The sequence below is a fragment of the Chelonoidis abingdonii genome, chromosome 10 (assembly GCF_003597395.2).
Source record: "Chelonoidis abingdonii isolate Lonesome George chromosome 10, CheloAbing_2.0, whole genome shotgun sequence".
Classification (NCBI taxonomy): Eukaryota; Metazoa; Chordata; order Testudines; family Testudinidae; genus Chelonoidis; species Chelonoidis abingdonii.
In genome coordinates, this window is record NC_133778.1 from 470,550 (window position 1) to 489,372 (window position 18,823).

General features: G+C 46.8%; 2 protein-coding genes across 2 annotated transcripts in view; both read right to left on the reverse strand.

Annotated features, from left to right (window-relative positions):
- LOC116822454 (UDP-glucuronosyltransferase 1A6-like) overlaps positions 1-3,592 on the reverse strand; it is a 5,305-nt gene extending 1,713 nt beyond the window's left edge. Inside the window, exon 1 of the mRNA XM_032776358.1 lies at positions 2,729-3,592. Within this exon, the coding sequence (XP_032632249.1) occupies positions 2,729-3,592 (864 nt within the window). The remainder of the gene's footprint in view (positions 1-2,728) is intronic.
- The window catches only part of LOC116822449 (UDP-glucuronosyltransferase 1A3-like), a 101,268-nt gene that overhangs the window by 34,768 nt on the left and 47,677 nt on the right, over positions 1-18,823 (reverse strand). The gene's annotated exons all lie outside the window — the stretch shown is intronic.

Sequence of the window (18,823 nt, forward strand, 5' to 3'; positions counted from 1 at the left end):
CTCATCCCCAGCCCCACCCCAAACCCAGCCCCAGCCCTGCCTCCCCTGCCTCCCCCAAACTCCCTCCCAGAGCCTGCACCCCACACTTCCTCCCCCTCCCAAACTCCCTCCCAGAGTCTTGGGCAGGTGTGTAGGGCAGAGTTTGGGAGAGGCTGAGTTTGGGCACCACCAAAATTTCTACAAACCTGCTGCCCATGCACCTTCCCCACCACTCCATCTTCTCCCCATCCCATCCCCTTCCTTTCCCCATGCCTCTTTTCCCCCTTTCCCTGCTTCCCCTATCTCCTTGTCTTCCCCATCCCATGCCCCTTCCCCACCATCCATCTCCTCCCCATCCCACTCACTTTCTTCCCTGCTGCCTCTTTCCCTCTGCCCTGCCCTGCCCCACCACAGGCACTCACTCTTGTACAAAATGAAGGATGGCTCCCAGCACACAGAAGGGAGCTCAACCAGCACTAGGACCCAGAAGGTGGTGTCCAGCTGCAAAGTTCAGGGAGCTGAGCAGCACCTTCTTTTTTCAGCTGGGCTGCGCAGCTCTGTGCTCACAGAAGGGAAAGGGGGGCAATGGTATGTGACCTTGCACCCCATATGGCTCCACCCCTCACCTCTATTTGGGGGGCAATGACCCCAAATTATGCTATGAACATTCCCAATCACCCTCCCACCTCCGTTCCTCCTTCCCTTTTTGCAGGAAAGCAAAGAATGCTGCAGGAGGGGGACCTGGGCTGTTTTATTCCCCCTGGGGTGTAGAACTGATAAATAAAATTGTTTTTAATTGTTCACTTTATTAATGTAACTTCTGTTCACCATTCACTACACTTGCCTACATTGTAACTTCTGTTCACTATTTGCTATCCACTACACTTGTCTATATTGTAACTTCTGTTCACGGTTTGCCATATTGTAATTCAAACCCCATTTTAAAACACTCACTCCATTTTGTAAAAGCTTCCTCCAACCTTCATTTTTGCAAACCCTGCTGTAATCTTATTACTTTAGTTTAGATGTGTGAATGAGGCATGTATGGATGATAAAATCAACCTCCAGCCCCAGCCTGTCCTGATGAAATAAAGTTCAAACCTCACCGGCTGAAGACGCAGACAAGAGCCCTAACAAAGTAAGCAGAGTCCACCCTAAAAAGAAAAGGTGCAATAGAAGGAAGATCAAAGCCAGGTCCCAGGCTGAAAGTCACGCCTGCAGTTGACGGGTGATCAATCACCAAACCCAGAGGCAGCGTAACACAGCAAGACCTATAGACTCTGGATTCAAACTAAAGCCTACAAAAAGGAAGGATGAGATGGGAGACTTTGGAGGGTAACATACTGCTGCCAAAATGGAAGGACATCGGTGCAGACCCAACAGAGACCCAACTCGACCTTGTGCCCGGCTTTCCTGGCCAGTTACCGCCACAAGCTACGAACCCAAGCTGCAAAATCAAGCCACGAACTCAAGCTGTGTCCAGGACTGGTAACTATGCAGCAGCTGCAGAACATCTGATGGATAGGTGGGTGGGTGGGCGGGTAGGTATTAGGTATAATGTGTGTATAAGGATTAAGATATTAGTTATTGGTCATAAATCAGATTGTTATCATAATAAATGTGGCATCTTTGTCTTGCCCCCTGAAAAGATTCTGTGTAGTTTTGTATGTACCCTACATAGACCCCCACTGCCCAGTGCCTCCCCCAGAGACCCACTCCCCCTGCCCTGCCTGCCCCCCAGCCAGACTCACCAGCCCACTGGGCGGGGGCTATTTGCCTTGCCTGGGCTGAGCCAGCATCACAGCTAGGGCCGGTCGGGGATCAAAGTGGAAGGGACCTGCCCAGGCCGGCCTCCCTCAGAATCCCCTTGCCTGGGGTCCAGACAAGCCCATCCCACCCCCAATGCCGGCCGCTGCACTGGTCCCTGGCAACTCAGCCCCGGGAGGTGGCAGGCAGAGCAAGACCATCCAGAGCTGGAGCTGCGCTGGGGAGCAGGGCAGGCAGACCCCTGTGGGAAGTGACCCCCGAGAGCCCCCAGCCCAGCTGGTGGAGGAGCGAGTGGGCAGAGGAGCTGGGACGGAGCGAGGTGGGGATGCCTGGGCTGGCCAGACAGCTGAGAAGAGCATGGCGGAGGGGCTGGAGAGGAAAGGAGCCACCCTGGTGGCCCCTCGGCTGGCAGCACAAGTGAAGTGCAGCGCCTGGCCGGCTGACAGGCCCCTGTTGAGCATGGGCCTGATGCCAGGGTGCCTCTGGCACCATTGTAAACCCAGTATTGGCTGCAGCATGTCTAGTGAAGATGCTCTGTGCTGACGGGAGAGAGTTCTCCTGTCTGTGTAATAATTCACCTTAGTGAGAGTCGGTCGCCATGTTGGGAGGAGAAGCTCTCAGGTCGGTGTAAATTACGTCATGGGGGGGGCAGGGAATAGGGAACCGCGGCCAATGGGAGTTTTGAGGGAGGTATCCACAGGCAAGAGCAGAGCACGGAGCCCTCTGCCCCCCTCCCCAAAGGGGTGCAGGGATGCGGTGCCAGCCGCTTCTGGGAGTGGCGCGGGGCCTGCGGTGCCACGAGGGTGGCAATCCAGCGAGCCAGATCCAAAGCCCTGAGGGACCGGATCCGGCCCGTGGGCTGTAGTTTGCCCACCCCACTGTACACTATGTGCAAAAATTAATGTTGGTGCCTTATCTTGTCTATGCTTTCTTCCTGAGCATATATGTTTTCTTCTATAATCTGTGAAATCCAGTCACGTACCTGAGGTAAGTTTTTCCCCTCCTCACAGTTTATGCCTCCGATGAAGACCATGTTGGGCATCACTGGTTTGGGATACTCAAATACAAAGTCGTATCTCAGTAGCCATACGGAGCCATTTCTGTAAAGTGTTGGTAAGTGCACATCTCTCTGGAGAAACTTTGAAGCAATGTCTTGGTATTTGGTAAACAAATCCTTAAAAAGTGGTGTCTCTAAAGAGCTAACAAATAGGTTCAGCACTCGCTGGGTAAATGTCATGTGGTCTGTGTAGCTGGTATAGCATCTTGGGACATAAGAAACAGGGTCTGGACATTTAGTCATTGCATGCTCTAAATTGCAGGGAAATCCACGAAAGAAGTACACGGAAGGGATGGATAGATACTCTGCCAGGATCACCCCACATGGCAAGGCGGGGTCTGTGAAGAGCACATCAAATTTACTCTCGTCCAAGTATCGTATGATTTCTCTGTTCTGCAGGAGGCTGGCACAGTTGTAGAAGAATAAGTCCAGTACAAACATGGTGCTGCTGTATGTTTCTGTGATCATAGTAAGGAAGGAGACCTCAACAAAGGGCTGGTTAGCAAACAAATGAAAACGACGGTCTAGCTCTTCCTGGGTGTAAGGCACAGCGTATATTTTCCTTGTGTAATGCTCTGATTCTTTCAAGAGCCAATTAACTTCTGGAGCAAGCACTACTATTTCATGCCCTTTCTCACTGAGCTTCTCCACCACTGCAAGCATGCTGAGCCAGTGACTTCCATCCTGAGGGATCACCAGCAGCCGCCCACCTTCCACAAACTCCAAAGACTCTAAGAATATAAAAAGCCCTGCAGCAAACTGATAAAGTCTGCCAATGACTGGAGCCATCTGAAAGCTGGAAGCAGATGCTTTGACTCTGCAGATGTTAGAAACCACTTTTTATAGCTGAACTAACACCACCCAGACTTTAGCACTGCTTGCAACCTTTTTGAACTTACTGTCTCATTTATTTTTGAACCGTGGAGTTGGCAAAAGAAAACCTTTCCACTTCTAATGGACAAATTCTACCTTTGGATTTGCAGGCACCATTTTCATTCAAGAAGAATGTCTTTGATTTACTCATTAACTTAATGTCCATTTCTCTACACTGAATTGCATAGGCCACTTTGGACCCCTGGTGCCAGCCAGTGAGAGTCAGCACATTTCATCACCCAGATGTGTCTTTGTGGTTGTCAGTCATTCATAGACTAGATCAGCAAAAGTAGTGATCTGGGTTTGTGCCAGTATGATGCAAAAAAAAAAAAAATGCTAATGACCTGTGTTCGCAACAATCGCTGTTTTCGAACACTGGAGATCTTGGATTGCTAGGTTCTTGTATCCTTCATAAAGAATTACCCATTTTGTAACAGGAATTGTGTAGGCCATCAGCATCCTATATTGTGTTACTATACTCCTTTTCTGATTGCCTGTTAGTGGGTGGCCAGGGCAAATACTAATATAGCCACAAGGCTGAACACACAACACAATTGCATTTGACTTGTACAGTATTTTTATTTTGTTGCAACAAAAGTCAATTTTATACCCTTTTAAAAGTATATGTAGATGTGGTACCATACTATTTTAAGATCATGGTTGGGGTATAAATCATAGTATTATTAGCATCAATTTTTTGTGCAAAGTTCAAAAAGGTTTCAGTTACAAATATATGTACATATATTTCTACCTCAACAAATACTGCAATTGCAAACAAAATAATTCTCTTTTATCGATCACAGTTTTGTTTCGTTTTTTAATTTTTTTTATTTGTTGTTCAAAGAAAAAATGTACAGGGAAACCTCAACATTAAGGTAAAGATAATATTAACAAAATGTCAGTTTCTTGTGTGGGCTTTTTATAAACTTGTTTGCACTTTTGAATATAGTTATAAGAATGTGATAACAAAAATGTTTAAAAATAACAATTTATGCATAAAGCTAACCAAATACTTTCAACAGGTTTGAACCTTTGGCTCCCAAACATAAGAAAGCACCATGAAAGTTTAATACCCTCAGAATATTTGCATGGACCTGTATTTAAAATTTATTTTGGTTTAATTTGATAGTTGGTTTACTTTTATACACTTTTCTTTTGTTATATTATGTTAATGGGAAGCAGTGGTTGTTAAAGTTTGTGCTTCTAAACAGTTAACACGAGTGAAGTTGGTATCACAAGCAAATTACCTCTAAAAAGCTTGTTAAAATTACGTTACTGACTCTTTTGCTGAAACAAAGTGTTCAGCAAGGTAAAGCGATACACCTTCTCATGGAAGATTTTGAGCATTTATTTTAGCTGTTAAGCATCACATGTAGTATAAAATATCAGTAATGCACCTCAAATGAAAATGAATGTCTATACAATAATTGCAAAAAGTATAGCTTGTGTTATAAAAGACTTGGTCCCTATTACATTGTAAACACACTAAATTAATCTGCGTATTAAATGTATTACTAAAAACAAGGGAAACGTAAAAAACAAAAACAAAAAAACAAAGAAACCGTTTATTTTGTTAACTAACTAGCTGTTTAAGTTGCATCCCACAGACTAAAGATACTAGAAGATATCACACCACAAAAGTACCAGATGATATCAGGATACAGGGAAGAAACCCCCAAGCATCAAAAGAAAAAAAAAGAAGTGCTTTATAAATAAGAGACTGGTCAAATACACCTCTATCCACCATAAATGGACAATTAAGTTAACAATCAGCTAAAAACTACTAGCTGGGCCAGGATAAACTGTCATTTAATTTCAACTTGGTTATTCTGTAAAAACAACTGTATATTGCTGTACAGCATTTACAATGTGCATAACCTTGCTAAACTGTTTAACCAACACAGAGGTCAAAATCAACAAATGAATGGCAGCAAACGACATGAAGGCAAGGAAAAAGCAAATTAGTAAAGAAATTAAGTTACATAGTAACTACAAATTGGGTAAACACATTCCCTGTTAGTACCAGGCATTATTTGGGTTAGTGACACTGCATCCTAACTAAGGCACATGCTATTCAAAACAATCTTGCTCAGTGTCTGGGTACCAATGCTAATCCTGACACAGCAATATTTGAGAAATTGGTTACTGTCCATGCAGTAGGTTTTCTGAAAAACAACATCCATAAAAACAACTGGATCTTCGTCAACTACTGGTGTATCATGGGGCAATGCAATCCATGAAACAGCGAAGCTAGCAGTTCCTGTTTCCTGCACAGTGAAGCTTACCAGAGGGTGACAACCAGCAGTAAGGGTAATCTATAACATGAATGGACAGTACTGTGTAGTAACTAAGTACAATATATTTATATATAAAGGTCTCAGTGGTAGTGTCACTATTCCAAATATTTGGTTTACTTCTCACACACATAGCACTGTGGGACACATTATCACAATCTCTATCCCAGTACTTCAAAACACTCAGCCTACTACTACTAACGATATGAATGGTTACTGTAATTGCCCTAATAAAAGTGGGTTGCTAGCTGCAGTACCACAAGGGCCAAACTACAGCAACAGATTGGAAAAGAATTGTTATACTTGGACATAAAGTGCTGTTATATGTACACATACATACTATACATATATGTCCATATACACTACAAATATCTATGCCATATCCATATTATTCCTATATATTAATTATTTGGGAGTGTCTCTAAGGCTCAGTAATAAATACTGCATTCCTCAGTCAAGGTCCCGGACCTAACATTCCCAGGCCCACACATTCTTCTGGGATTGTTAGTCTGTTTTACCATAGTTATTGCTGAGGCTTTAATGTTTGCCTGCATTCGCTATTTGCCCCCTGTTATAAAGGGATATACTCAGATAAATGTTTTTGCTAATCCGGAAGTTTAGGCCTCAAGGGGATGTGATTAAAATTAACAAAGGTATTGTCAATGTTAGGCCTCAAACTTCTGGAAGCTTCAGAAAGCAAGCCTTGCAGAATTAAACTGAAACTTGATCTCAGGATGCGCTGCAACCAGATAACACTTTAGGCTAACTCAGATGTATTGAGATCGACATACATTGACCTCCTTTGAGATAACTGGCAGTGCATAACTTATAATATCAAAGCAACCACACTAACCATACTAAAAATTTGGCCCACCCTGATTGATTGGTCTGTTTTAAAACATGGCTGACAGATGAGATAAAAAGTACGAAGCCACAGGACTAAAGGTGTGTGTTTCAGTCATAAGGGAAACCTGACCCACACACCCTGAACCAAAGGGACGTGCACTTCTCGACTGTGTGTACCTGGCCAGTGCGGAAAACAGCTGAATGAAGGGTAATGTATTTTCGGATGAATGCAGGGTAAGATTATGGAGTAAAGAAGTCTGGTTGCTTGAACTGAATTGATTTCAAGTTGTATTGATACTATAGTATTAAGAATAATAGTAAGTAGCTAATGGATAACTTTACATGTACTTGTGCTTGCTTTCAGTATAATATTCCATTTATATTAATCCTTATTCAGGGCTGGTCTTTAATCTTCCTTTTCTTATTTCATCTGTGGTGCCTTTACAGCCGGAAGTCATTAAAAACCTTTTTTGAGGAATAATTAGTCGTTTTAATTTCTCTTATATGGCACTACTCAACCTCATTAAATCTGTGTTGGGTGGTGGGAAGTAGTGATCACCCAGGGCACAACTAGGGCCCTGATGCGTGTCCCCTTCTTCCTTCATCTCCGCACAAGGCTAAGGTACAAAGTAGTCATTGTGAAACTGCACCCCATATTCTTCATAGTGATATTATTCTGATATTGTTATAGCATAATTATGATGCATTTTATGCAAGATAAGTCATGTGAGGTGGCATTGGGAAAGTTATGCTTTTCTGAATATGATTATCCTATTTGTATGCATGTATCATTTTTGTATCTGAAGTTAAGAATATTGCCTGTGTATCTGTATTTCAAATGTAGTTACACCTGGGTAACGCCCACTAGACAAGATGCTTTCAATACAGATAGCTGGGTGGGAAGGGCCTATTCAGAGCACTGGGCCATTAGGAAAAAGCAATAGGCCTTAGAAGAAGCCTATCTCCCACCTGGGGAGCCTTCCTCAGAACACTACAGACAGCCTCTGAATAATGACTGCTATGACTCTACAAGGCCATGTGATCAGTCCACATGATGCTGGACTTCATCTTGGGATGTCAGTATTTTCCACAGACTGGTCTGGGAATCAATCTTTGAAACAAAGAATTCCCGGCATATGCAAAAACTATATGAGGCAGGGAGTGGCATCATGTGGTGTATTTTGCTCCCCACAGGAGGAGTCTTCTGGAAACACCTGAGGAACAAAGATTGAACTGGGGGAAGTGCTGGACCTAGACTAAAGGGATTTCTAGCCTGTAAATGAAACTCCTGGGGATTCCAATCTGTAAGGCAAGTGCAGCTTGCCTCTTAAGAATCTGTAGCCTGCTTGTATCATTTTTAGGGTGAGAATCTGCTAATTCATAACCAATCTCTTTAGTATATTAAGCTGAGTTTGCATTTTTGTTTATTTGCTAGGTAATCTGCTTTGATCTGTTTGCTATCCCTTATAATCACTTAAAATCTTTTGTAGTTAATAAATTTGTTTTTGTTTTATCTAAACAAGTGAATTGGAGTGAAGTGTGTGGGTCTCTGGCCTGTCCCCCAATCCACTGGGTGGATCAGCAGAGACTGTGGGGATTTTTCTCCTTTTCCCCTGTGATGGGGCAAGGCCAGATGGCTACAGTAAAGTACTGAGAAACAGGTATGTTAGCCCCAGGCAAAACAAATCCCTAGGACCATGGTAACCAAATGGCAGTTGCTCCAGGTTAATCAAGGCACCTGGAGCCAATTAAGACCTTTCTAGAAGGCAGTGGATATAGCTACTTTAATTAGAACACATGCAGCCAATCAGGGCAGGCTAATCAGGGCACCTGGGTTTAAAAAGGAGCTCACCCCAGTCAGGCAAGGGAGGAGCCAGAGGAGAAGGAGTGCGAGTGAGGAGCTGGGAGGAAGAAGGCAAGGAGCCGAGAGTGAGAGAGTGTACTGCTGGAGGATTTAGGAGACAAGCATTATCAGACATCAGGAGGAAGATCCTGTGGTGAGGATAAAGAAGGTGTTTGGAGGAGGCCATGGGGAAGTAGCCCAGGGAGTTGTAGCTGTCATGCAGCTGTTACAGGAGGTACTATAGACAGCTGCAATCCACAGGGCCCTGGGCTGGAACCCGGAGTAGAGGGAGGCCCGAATTCCCCCCAAAGGTCCCAACTCCTGATCAGACACAGGAGGAGTTGACCCAGACTGCGGGGAAGATCACTGAGGTGAGCAAATCTGCCAATAAGCGCAGGACCCACCAAGGTAGAGGAGGAACTTTGTCACACCCCATGCTGGCCAGTGTTGAGGTTGGCTGAGTGAATGGCAGGTTTGAGCAGCAAGCAAAAGTGGCCAAACTGAGGACTGCCATGAATCTCTGAGGAGAGCAAATCCCCCAATAAGCACAGGACCCACCAAGGCAGAGGAGGAACTTTGTCACAGTATGCACTGTCTATGCTTTAAACCAAAGGGAAATCTAGAAATAGAGCATGCTGAAGAAGCAGGACACTGCAAAAATCACCCTACAGAGCAATGCTACAGCTATGTGAAGCCCTTCAAAGTTACTCTCTACAAAGTGAGGAGCAATTTCTGTTACAGTTGTCAAAAATAACAATGGGCAAGATCCTCTCATGCAGACAAGCTGTGCTGAGTTCTAGCTGAGGAACTACTGTGAGGATATGACCAGACTGCAATGACTGGGTACTGCCTCGAGTGGCAGACGTGAGCTAGCTTAAACCTAGCCAGCTTCAGTTCCGGAAAAGTGCAGTTGCAGCAGCATGAGACATGGTAATGCCAGGGTACAAAATATAGGGGAACAACACAGTAGGTCATGCTGGTGGGGAAGAGGCACTGTATATTTAAAAAAAAACCAAACATTGTCAGATAAGGTGAAAAATCTTGAATGAATCAAACTGTATCACAGAATCTCTGTCTAGAAATTCCATGCATGAATAACAAGAATATAGCAGTAGGAATATACAACCAACCACTTGACCAGGATAGTGACAGTGTTTGTGAAGTACAAAGGAAAGTTAGAAGAGCTACAAAATCAGCAAATGCAATAATAATGGGTCATTTCAACTTTGGTCATGTTGACTGGATAAGGATGTGATGCAGGGATAAAATTTCTAGACACTATTAATAACTGCTTCTGGGAGAGGTAGTCCAGGAACCCACAAGGGGGCGGCAATTCTTGAGTTAATCATAGGTGGAGTGCAGTATCTGCTCCAAGAGGCAGCTATAGCTGCATTGCTTGAAAATAGTGACCCCAATGCAATTAAATTTAACAACCTTGTAGCAGGGAAAATACCAACAAAGCCCATCAAAGTACCGTTTAATTTTAAAAAAGGAGAACCACATGTGAATGAGGGTGCTAGGTAAGTGAAAATTAAAAAGAGCAGACCCCAGGGTAAAATACCTGCAAGCAATATGGAGACTACTTTTTAAGTTTTTTAAACACCAAAATAGAGGCTCTGACTAAATGCAGACCCCAAATCAAAAAAGACCATAGGAAGACCAAAAGAGTACCACCATGGCTAAACAGGAGACTAATGGAGGCCATTAATGGAAAAAAGACATCCTTTAAATTTTGGAAGTTGAATCCTAATCAGGAAAACAGGAAGGCACATACATTCTGGCAAGTCCAATGTAAAAGTATATGAAGGCAGACCTTCTGAACTTCTTTCTTTGAACTTGCAAAAGATCCAAAAACTAACAATAAACTTATCTTTCAAGACTGTCAGAGTTAGGAAAGCCTGCCAAACAGGTAGTGGGGCAACTAGAGGGTAAAGGTGTTAAAGAAGCACTCAAGGAAAACAAGGCCATTGTGGAATAGCTAAATGAATTCTTTGCATCAATCTTTACTGCAGATGATGTGGAGGAGATACTCATATCAGAGCTATTCTTTCTGGATGACAGATCCTGCAGTACTGTCCTCAACTGATGCATCAGTAGAAGAGGTTTTAGAATAAACATGTTAGTTAACATACATAAGGGTGATCCAGTTGATACAGCGTTGATACAGAAAGCCTTTGACAAAGTCCCTTGCCAAGGGCTCTTAAGGAAACTAAGTAAACATAGAATAAAGGAAGGTCCTCTCATGGATCAGTGACTGGTTGAAAGATAGAAAACAAAGTATAGGAATAAATGGTCAGTTTTCACAATGGAGAGAGGTGAAGGAGGGGTCCCTTAAGGAACTGTACAGGGTCCGATGCTGTTTAACTTATTCATTAATGATGTGGAACAAGGAGTGAACAGTGAAATGGCAAAGCTTGCAGGAGACACAAAATTATTCAAGATAGTTAAGCCCAAAGCAGACTGAGGAATTAGAGCGTATGACACTGGCAGACCAGATGGCAACTCATACAAAGGCCCCTAGGCCTCACTGAACACTTAGAAATGCATAGCTGGAAACCAGTCTGACTCACTTGTGTGTCAATAGTATTAAAATAGATGTTAGAGTTATAAGAATGTGTTTAGAGTTTGAACTTTATGAAACGTTAGTGAGTTGCTGCCTGCATTAATCTCACTTCTAATATCTGTATCCTGTGTTACAAGGTAATAGTTAAGTGTTTTGCTCTGTAACTATGCAAGTGTTTGCTATGAAACTGTAAATCCGCCCAGTCAGGAGAGAAGCATTACTGAGTGTGAAATACTAGTTTACCACAAGAGGTGTCATCTCCTTCCCAGCAAAAGAAGGCTTATAGATACCAGACAAACCATTGTGGCACATCAATGAACAAAAGACTTTGTTGATTGCTTCCCCCATACCCATAAAGAGGGGAATGCACTAACTCTTATTCCATCACACCTTGAACTCTGGGGGAAAGGGAACTGAATATTATGACTTTTGGTGTAAGGGGCCATCTATCAAAAAGGCAGGTTGATGGCAAGATAGACTGGAGTGCTCGAGGGGACTGTGACTCCATGGTTAGACTGCTCTAGCACTTGAGTTCACACTTGATACTTGGTTGGTGAAATTTAAGTACAGAACTCACAATCAGCTTGGAGTTTGTGTCTTTGTGTGTAAGAAACTTATGATTGTGAGCCACAGTCTGAGAGTGACCTCACAAAACTGGGTGACTGGGCAAAAAAAAAAAAAAGAGGCAGATGAAAGTCAACACAGATAATTGCAAAGAAGTCCACATTTGGGGGGAAACAAATCTAAATTATACATATACAATTATGGTTTGTAAGCTGTTACCATCCAAGAAAGAGATCTTGGGGTCTCTGTAGATAGCTCTCTGAAAATATCGATTAAAAAGGCTAATAGTGTGCTAGAAACTATTAGGAAAAGGTTAGAAAATAGGACAGAAAATGTATCTAAATCCATGGTGTGTCCAAACCTTGAATACTGCGTGCAGTTCTGGTCACCCCATCTCAAAAAGGATTTAGTGGAACCAGAAAAGGTTCAGAGAGGGGCAACAAAGTTCATCAAGGGTATGAAACGGCTTCCATTAGCAGAGATATTAAAATGATTAGGGTTGTTCAGCTTAGGAAAGAGATGACTAAGAGGGGATAAGATAGAGGTCTATAAAATCGTGACTGGTGTAGAAAAAGTGAATACAGAAATGTTATATACCCATTTCCCACAATACAAAAACCAGGGATTGTGCAATCAAGTTAATATGCAGCAGGTTTAATGCAAAGAGGAGGAGGTACTTTTCGACACAATGCATAAGTAAGCTGTGGGGCTCATTCTCATGGAATGTTGTGAAGGCCAAAAGTGTAACTGGGTTCACAGAGGAACTGGATAAGTTCATGGAGAATAGGTCCATCAGTGGCTTTTCTCCAAGATGGTCAGATTCAACCCCATGCTAAGGGTAGCCCTAGCTCTCTGACTACCAGAAGCCAAGAGTGGAAGACAGGTGGATCACTCAGTAATTGCCCTATTCTGTTCACTCTCCCTGAAGCTCAAGAATGGCCCAATGTCAGAGGCAGGATACTGGGCAAGTTGGACTACTGGGCTGATGCTGTATGGTAGCTCTTATGTGCTTATATGTGTTCCTTAGGTAGCAAATGCAAAAGGATGCAGAAGAACCTCTTCCTGCGTTTATGGCATTGTATAAACTTCCCTACTATGCTGCTTAGATTTCTCCAAGAGAAAACCAGTGACTAATATAACAAGAACTATTTCCAACTGAGTTCATTCTGTTCGTGCTGAGCTGGGACATCTATTCTGAAGTGTCAACAGTACACAGAATGAAGGAAGGCTAAAATCCTGAGACTATCCATTTATCTTTCTAAATATTTATCCTGTGTCACTTACCTTTCTGCCAAAGAGACACTGGAAACCAACATTTTATTACCAAAAGCTGAAACACAACTGGCTTTTTACTATGAGATTTAAAGTTTTTTCACTCCTCTGACTTGTGCCCAAAATAAAGCTTCTCCACTCTGCAGTGTTATCTGTATTTCCCCTTTGCCTGTTTTTTGTCCCTATCCACAGTGCTTTGTCTGAATTACATAACCCCACTGACCTTTCCCCTGCTCTGACTTTATCTGAGTCATTCCAAATCAGCATATGTACCATCCCCTGCCTGGGTGATTCCTCCACCAGGTCACTGCCTCTACTATTAATATTTGCTTAATCACTTTGATGTTCCAGCCATGAGGGGCAGCAATGGTGAAAGCATGAACATGCTTGTGAAAGAAGCACACAAAGGCATGATGGAGACTGGCACTGCTGATGGAAAGGAGACACAGTAAATACAAATGCTGAGACCTAGGAAGGGGCTAAGTTGTGAAGGCCCTTAAAGGTGAAGGCAAGGAACTTGTATCTGATATGGTGAAGAGGGGGCCAGTGAAAGGACTCCTTGAGTGGGGTGACCTGGTAAAAAATGATGGGCAGCAGCTTTTTCTGTGGACCTGCATGGGATGACTTAGGTTTCAGGAAGAGCAGAGGAGAAGGAGAATCCAGTAGCCAAATGGGAGGTAATGAGGCCCCAGATGTGATTTTTAGTGGTGTGGGTAGAAAGAAAGGGCTGAATCTCAGAGATGCTGTGGAAGAAGCAGCAGCGGCAAGATTTAGCATGACCTGGATGTGTGGTTCTAAAGAAGGGACTAATCTGAGATGGCACCAGGTTATAGGCCTGAGTAACGGAGAGGATTGTGATGTTGCTACCAGTGAGAGAGGAAGAGGGGAATGCTCCAAGGGGTGGAACACAGCAGTTTAGTTTTAACAATGCTAAGGTTAAGCTGATAGTGAGACCTCACTGAGACTCAGAGAGACAGGCCGAGATGTGGGATTGGATGGAGGGGGACAAGAATAGACAGACAGATTTTTAATCAGCAATGTATAACTGTTAATTAAAGCCGAGTAAGTAGATACAATCACCTAAAGAAAGGGTGTAGAGCAGGAGTGGGAAAACTACAGCCTGTTTTCCGGATCTGGCCTGCCAGCTGTTTTAATCTGGCCCTTGAGACCCTGCTGGGTAGTGGGATCTGGGGCTTGCCCTGCTCCAGTGCTCCAGCCGGAGCAGGGTCAAGCACTGCTCCACACGGCTCCCAAAAACCGCGGCATGGCCCCCCCTCCAGTGCTCCAACTGGGGAGCAGGGACAGGGGCTGCTCCACGCAGCTCCCGGAAGCCATGCTATGGCCCTCCTTGGGCTCCTACACATAGGGGCAGCCAGGGGGCTCCACTCTGCCTCAGGTGCCACTTCTGCAGCTCCCATTGGCCGGGAACCGTGGCCAATGGGAGCTGCAGGGGAGCTGCCTGCAGACAGGGCAGTGTGCAGAGCTGTCTGGCCACATCTCCACATAGGAGCCGGGCAAGAGACATGCCACTGCTTCCAGGAGCTGCTTGAGGTAAGCCGCCACCTGGAGCCTGCACCCCTGAGCCTCCACCCTAACCCCTGCCCCAGCTCTGATCCCCCTCCCACCCTCCAAACCCTACAATCCCAGCCTGCAGCACCCTCCTGCAGCACCAAACTGCTCATTCCCAGCCCCACCCCAGAGCCTGCACCCTCAGCCAGAGCCTGCACCCCTTCCTGCATCCCAAACCCCTGCTTCAGCCCTGATCCCCCTCCCACCTTCCGAACTCCTTGGTCCCAGCCCAGCGCATCCTCCAACACCCCAAACTCCTCATCTCCAGCCCCACCCTAGAGCCCACACCCCCAGCCGAAGCCCTCACCCCTTTCCTGCACCCCACCCCCCAGCCCACTCCTGCACCCTGAACCCCTCATTTCTGGTCCCACCCTGGAGCCTGCACCCCCAACCAGAGCTCTCACCCCCAATTTTGTGAGCTTTCATGGCCCGCCATGCAATTGCTATTCCCAGATGTGGCCCTTGGCCCAAAAAGTTTGCCCACCCCTGGTGTACAGCACAGGAAAAGAGGCGGTGGCCAGTGACCAAACTCACTGGGACTCACAGGTGACTGATATGCAGTATCCCCTCAGGAGGGTGGAACTAGGGCAACCAGATGTCCTGATTTTACAAGGACAGCCTCGATATTTGGGGCTTTATCTTATATAAGTGGCTATTACACACACATACACCCCGTCCCAACTTTTCACCCTTGCTATCTGGTCACCCTAGGCAGAAATGAGGCATTTCAGCTGCATCAGTTGAATGGTGATTGTAGTACTGCTTTCCTGAGCTTGGCTTCTGACCTAGCAGCTAAATCTAAGGCACAGTGCTTGACAAGGGCCCATGGGTCACTCCATGTTGCTGCCTTGCAGATCTCTGATATTAGCACGTTTCTGAAGCAGGCAGAGGATGGCACTTGTGCTCTGGTGGAAGGAGCCTTGATGGTATGCCAGGCAGCTGATACTGCATCGAGATACACTGTGTTCTCCATCTCAATGTTCTCTGGGAGGACATGGCCTGGCTGTGGCTATATGCAGACAAGGTCACATTGTGAATATCTTCATCTTGTTAATATAATAAAGCAAAGTCCTGGTTACACTCAGTGTGTGCAACTCCTTTTCTCCTAGTGTTGAGTGTGGCTTTGAGAAGAAGACAGTCAGGTGGCATGACTGTGTTAGATGAAATTTTGAGCCCACCGTGTCCCTATGAATGACTTATGTGGGGTACAGCCATAAGTGCCAAGTGCTCACTCGCTCTTCAGGATGACATCATAGCTGCTAGGATGACCGTCATCCCAGGGAGGTGGTGTAAGGTGCATTCTGAGAGAGGTTCTAATGGACGTTCCATAAGCCTCAGGAGAAGGATGCTGAGGTTCCAGGCAGGAGTGTGTTCCCTGGCTCTCTGTCTTGGCACTCAGTTGGTGTCCTTCTCCTTTGAGGCAGTAGTGTACCATTTTCTGTCGGGACCTGGTGTGTAAATTGCCAGGGACTGTAGTGCAGAAGGTCCTGAGGAAAGAAGTCAAAGAAGGCCACAGGGCTGTAATTAATCTCAGTGGTGAGCCCCGGAGAGGGGTGAAGCACAGTGAGGCAGTCCTGAGTGGTCGGTGTTCCTGCTGAGAAAGGAGAAACTGAGAGGAGCTCAGGAGAAGCCAGAGGCCTGGGAACTAGAGGAGAGGCTGTGTTAAGCACAGGCTAGAGGGAAGCAGCACAAGGGGCTTGGCAGTAGGAAGTGGCCCTCCCACTTTTACACAGGTTCTGCCTGGGGATTTTGGTGCTGAGATCTTGTGCACCACAGACTTCATAACTGTTGAGGTGGTCAGAATCAAAGTCCCCAGTCACAACTCTGTCATGTCCTCTGCCTCTTTCTTTGCCTGATCCTTGGGTGAGGTTGTGTTGGCCGATGCTGATCTCTCCAGCTTTGCTCTGGTCATAATGGTCACCTCTGGGTCTGAAGTGAATGCATGGATTACTATAGAGGATGCAGCTTGAGCCAGGTGTCCCTGGACTTGCAGATTCTGGAAGAAAAGGCTTGGGCACATAGCACTTAGCCAGGATGTGGCTCTCCCCTAGGCAAAGAAAAAAGTGTCTCTGTATGTTCCTGATGGGGATTGGTCCATCACAAGATGGGCAGTGTTTGAATTCTGAGGGTTTGGATTCTGCCACGAGGCTTGGTGGTTGCCATGATGCACCTCACCCCTAGAAGAGGAAGCCGATCAGGTCTTGGAAGAAAGCAGCAGTCAGACAGACAATGTCTGGATTCCATCTCCCTGCCCTTGCGGTAAGAGGGAACTCAGGGAGGGACGGGACTGTCCCGTATGTCCTTGTTTGGGAGCATGAGAAGACACAGGGAGCCTGGTCAGCTCCAACAGACCCTGCTGTTCTAACACCCTCCAATCTCACACTGGGATACACACAGACACACAAGAACAAGGAGACAGAGTTGCAGAGAAGAAAGCTTCAAGAAAGAAAGTGTGATTGTAGCGAGGCGGTGGGATACCCCACAGCCCCGCTGAGGAATGAACCTCCCCCAACACCGCTGTGGGCGGAGCTGCTGGGTCCTGCGCCCCCCCTCAGAGGTCACGGCGCAGACCTGGAAGTATAAAAGCTGACCTGCAGAGCTCAGTAGGAGCCCAGCCACAGCCAGGACCAGACGTCTGCGGCCGCTGCCAGTCGGAGCTCACACCCGGCCAGCCGAGCCTGTCCCGCGCTCACTACCCCGAGAAGGACAGGCCGAGCCTGCCTCGCGCCCGCTACCCCGAGAACAACTGGCCAAGCCTGCCTCGAGCCTACTACCCCGAGGAGGACTGGCCGAGCCTGCCTCTTGCCCGCTACCCCAAGGAGCCGCTGATCCCACCCTTGCACACTTACCCAGAGGAGTCGACGGTGTTTGAGACCGCCGGTGACGCTACAACAACTCAGGTACCCAACGAGGGGGAGAGTGGAAGTAGCCCGGGAGCAGCCGACCCCAATCTGGCTGCAGCACTGCCAGAGCCAATGTCAGTGTGTTGCGGCCAGGATCCCCACTGACAGCAGCGAGTTTCCCCCACTGCTAGGGCCCCGGGCTGGGACGCAGTGGAGTGGGAGGGCCTGCGTCTCCCCTGCCACCCAACTCCTGGGCGGCAGACTCCCTCTGTCCCTGGCTTGAGGCCAAAGCTTATCATTATTGCTGCTCAGCCCTGCCGAGGGCCTGAGCATACTGACATAGTGTTTGTTCCCCCCCCCTGACCTAGGGCTGGGCTTAAGACTATTGCTGCTCAGGCCTGCCTGAGGGCCTGAGCATACTGACTCAGTGTTTGTTGCCCCGCCCTGACCTAGGGCCAGGCTTAAGACTATTTGTAGCGAGGCGGTGGGATACCCCACAGCCCCGCTGAGGGACAAACCGTGGTCGAGCCGCACCACACATGGTACCAGAAGTGGGAGACTGTCCAGAATGTGGGCATGAGCCCTTGACCCCTGTGAGAAAGGGTCTAGGGGAGAGTGATCCCCCAGAGGGGATATGGATTTGGCCAAGCTCTTCACCTTCCTGACAGAGAGCCAGGAGCGACAGCAGGTGGCCGAGCTGCAGCAGCAGCAGCAGCAGCAGCAACAGGGCGCCCAGCTCCAGCAGCAACAACAGCTTGTCGAGCAGCTGGGAGCACAGCAGCAGCAGCTGATCCAGGACCTGACGGTACAGAACCAAGAGTTCCAGCGACAATGTCTGCAGCAGCTCGTGACAGCGCTGCCCCGGCCCCTGGACCCTCAGCCGGGAGGAACGGACGGGACCCCTCGGCCAACCCCGCCCGTAAGATTGACTAAGATGGGCCCACTGGATGACCCCGAGGCCTTTTTAGTGACTTTCGAAAGGGTGGCTCAGGGTACCGGGTGGGCCTCTGATCAGTGGGCCACCTTCCTGGCCCCATATTTGACAGGGACGGCGCAAACAGCGTACCGAGGTTTATCCACGGAGGATGCCAGGGACTATACACGAGTAAAGGTGGCTATTTTGGACGCCTTAAACATCAGCCCGGAAACCTTCCGGCAGCAGTTCCGGAGTCTGGCCTACAATGCAGGCGCCCGTCCCCGGTTGGTGGCTCAGGAGCTGAGAGACTTATGTAAGAGGTGGCTACAGCCCGACAAGTGAAGCCCCGAAGAGCTCATGGAACAAATTGTTTTGGAGCAGTTCCCCCACATCCTCCCGTCGCGGGGCAGGGCTTGGGTCCTCCATCACCGGCCCCC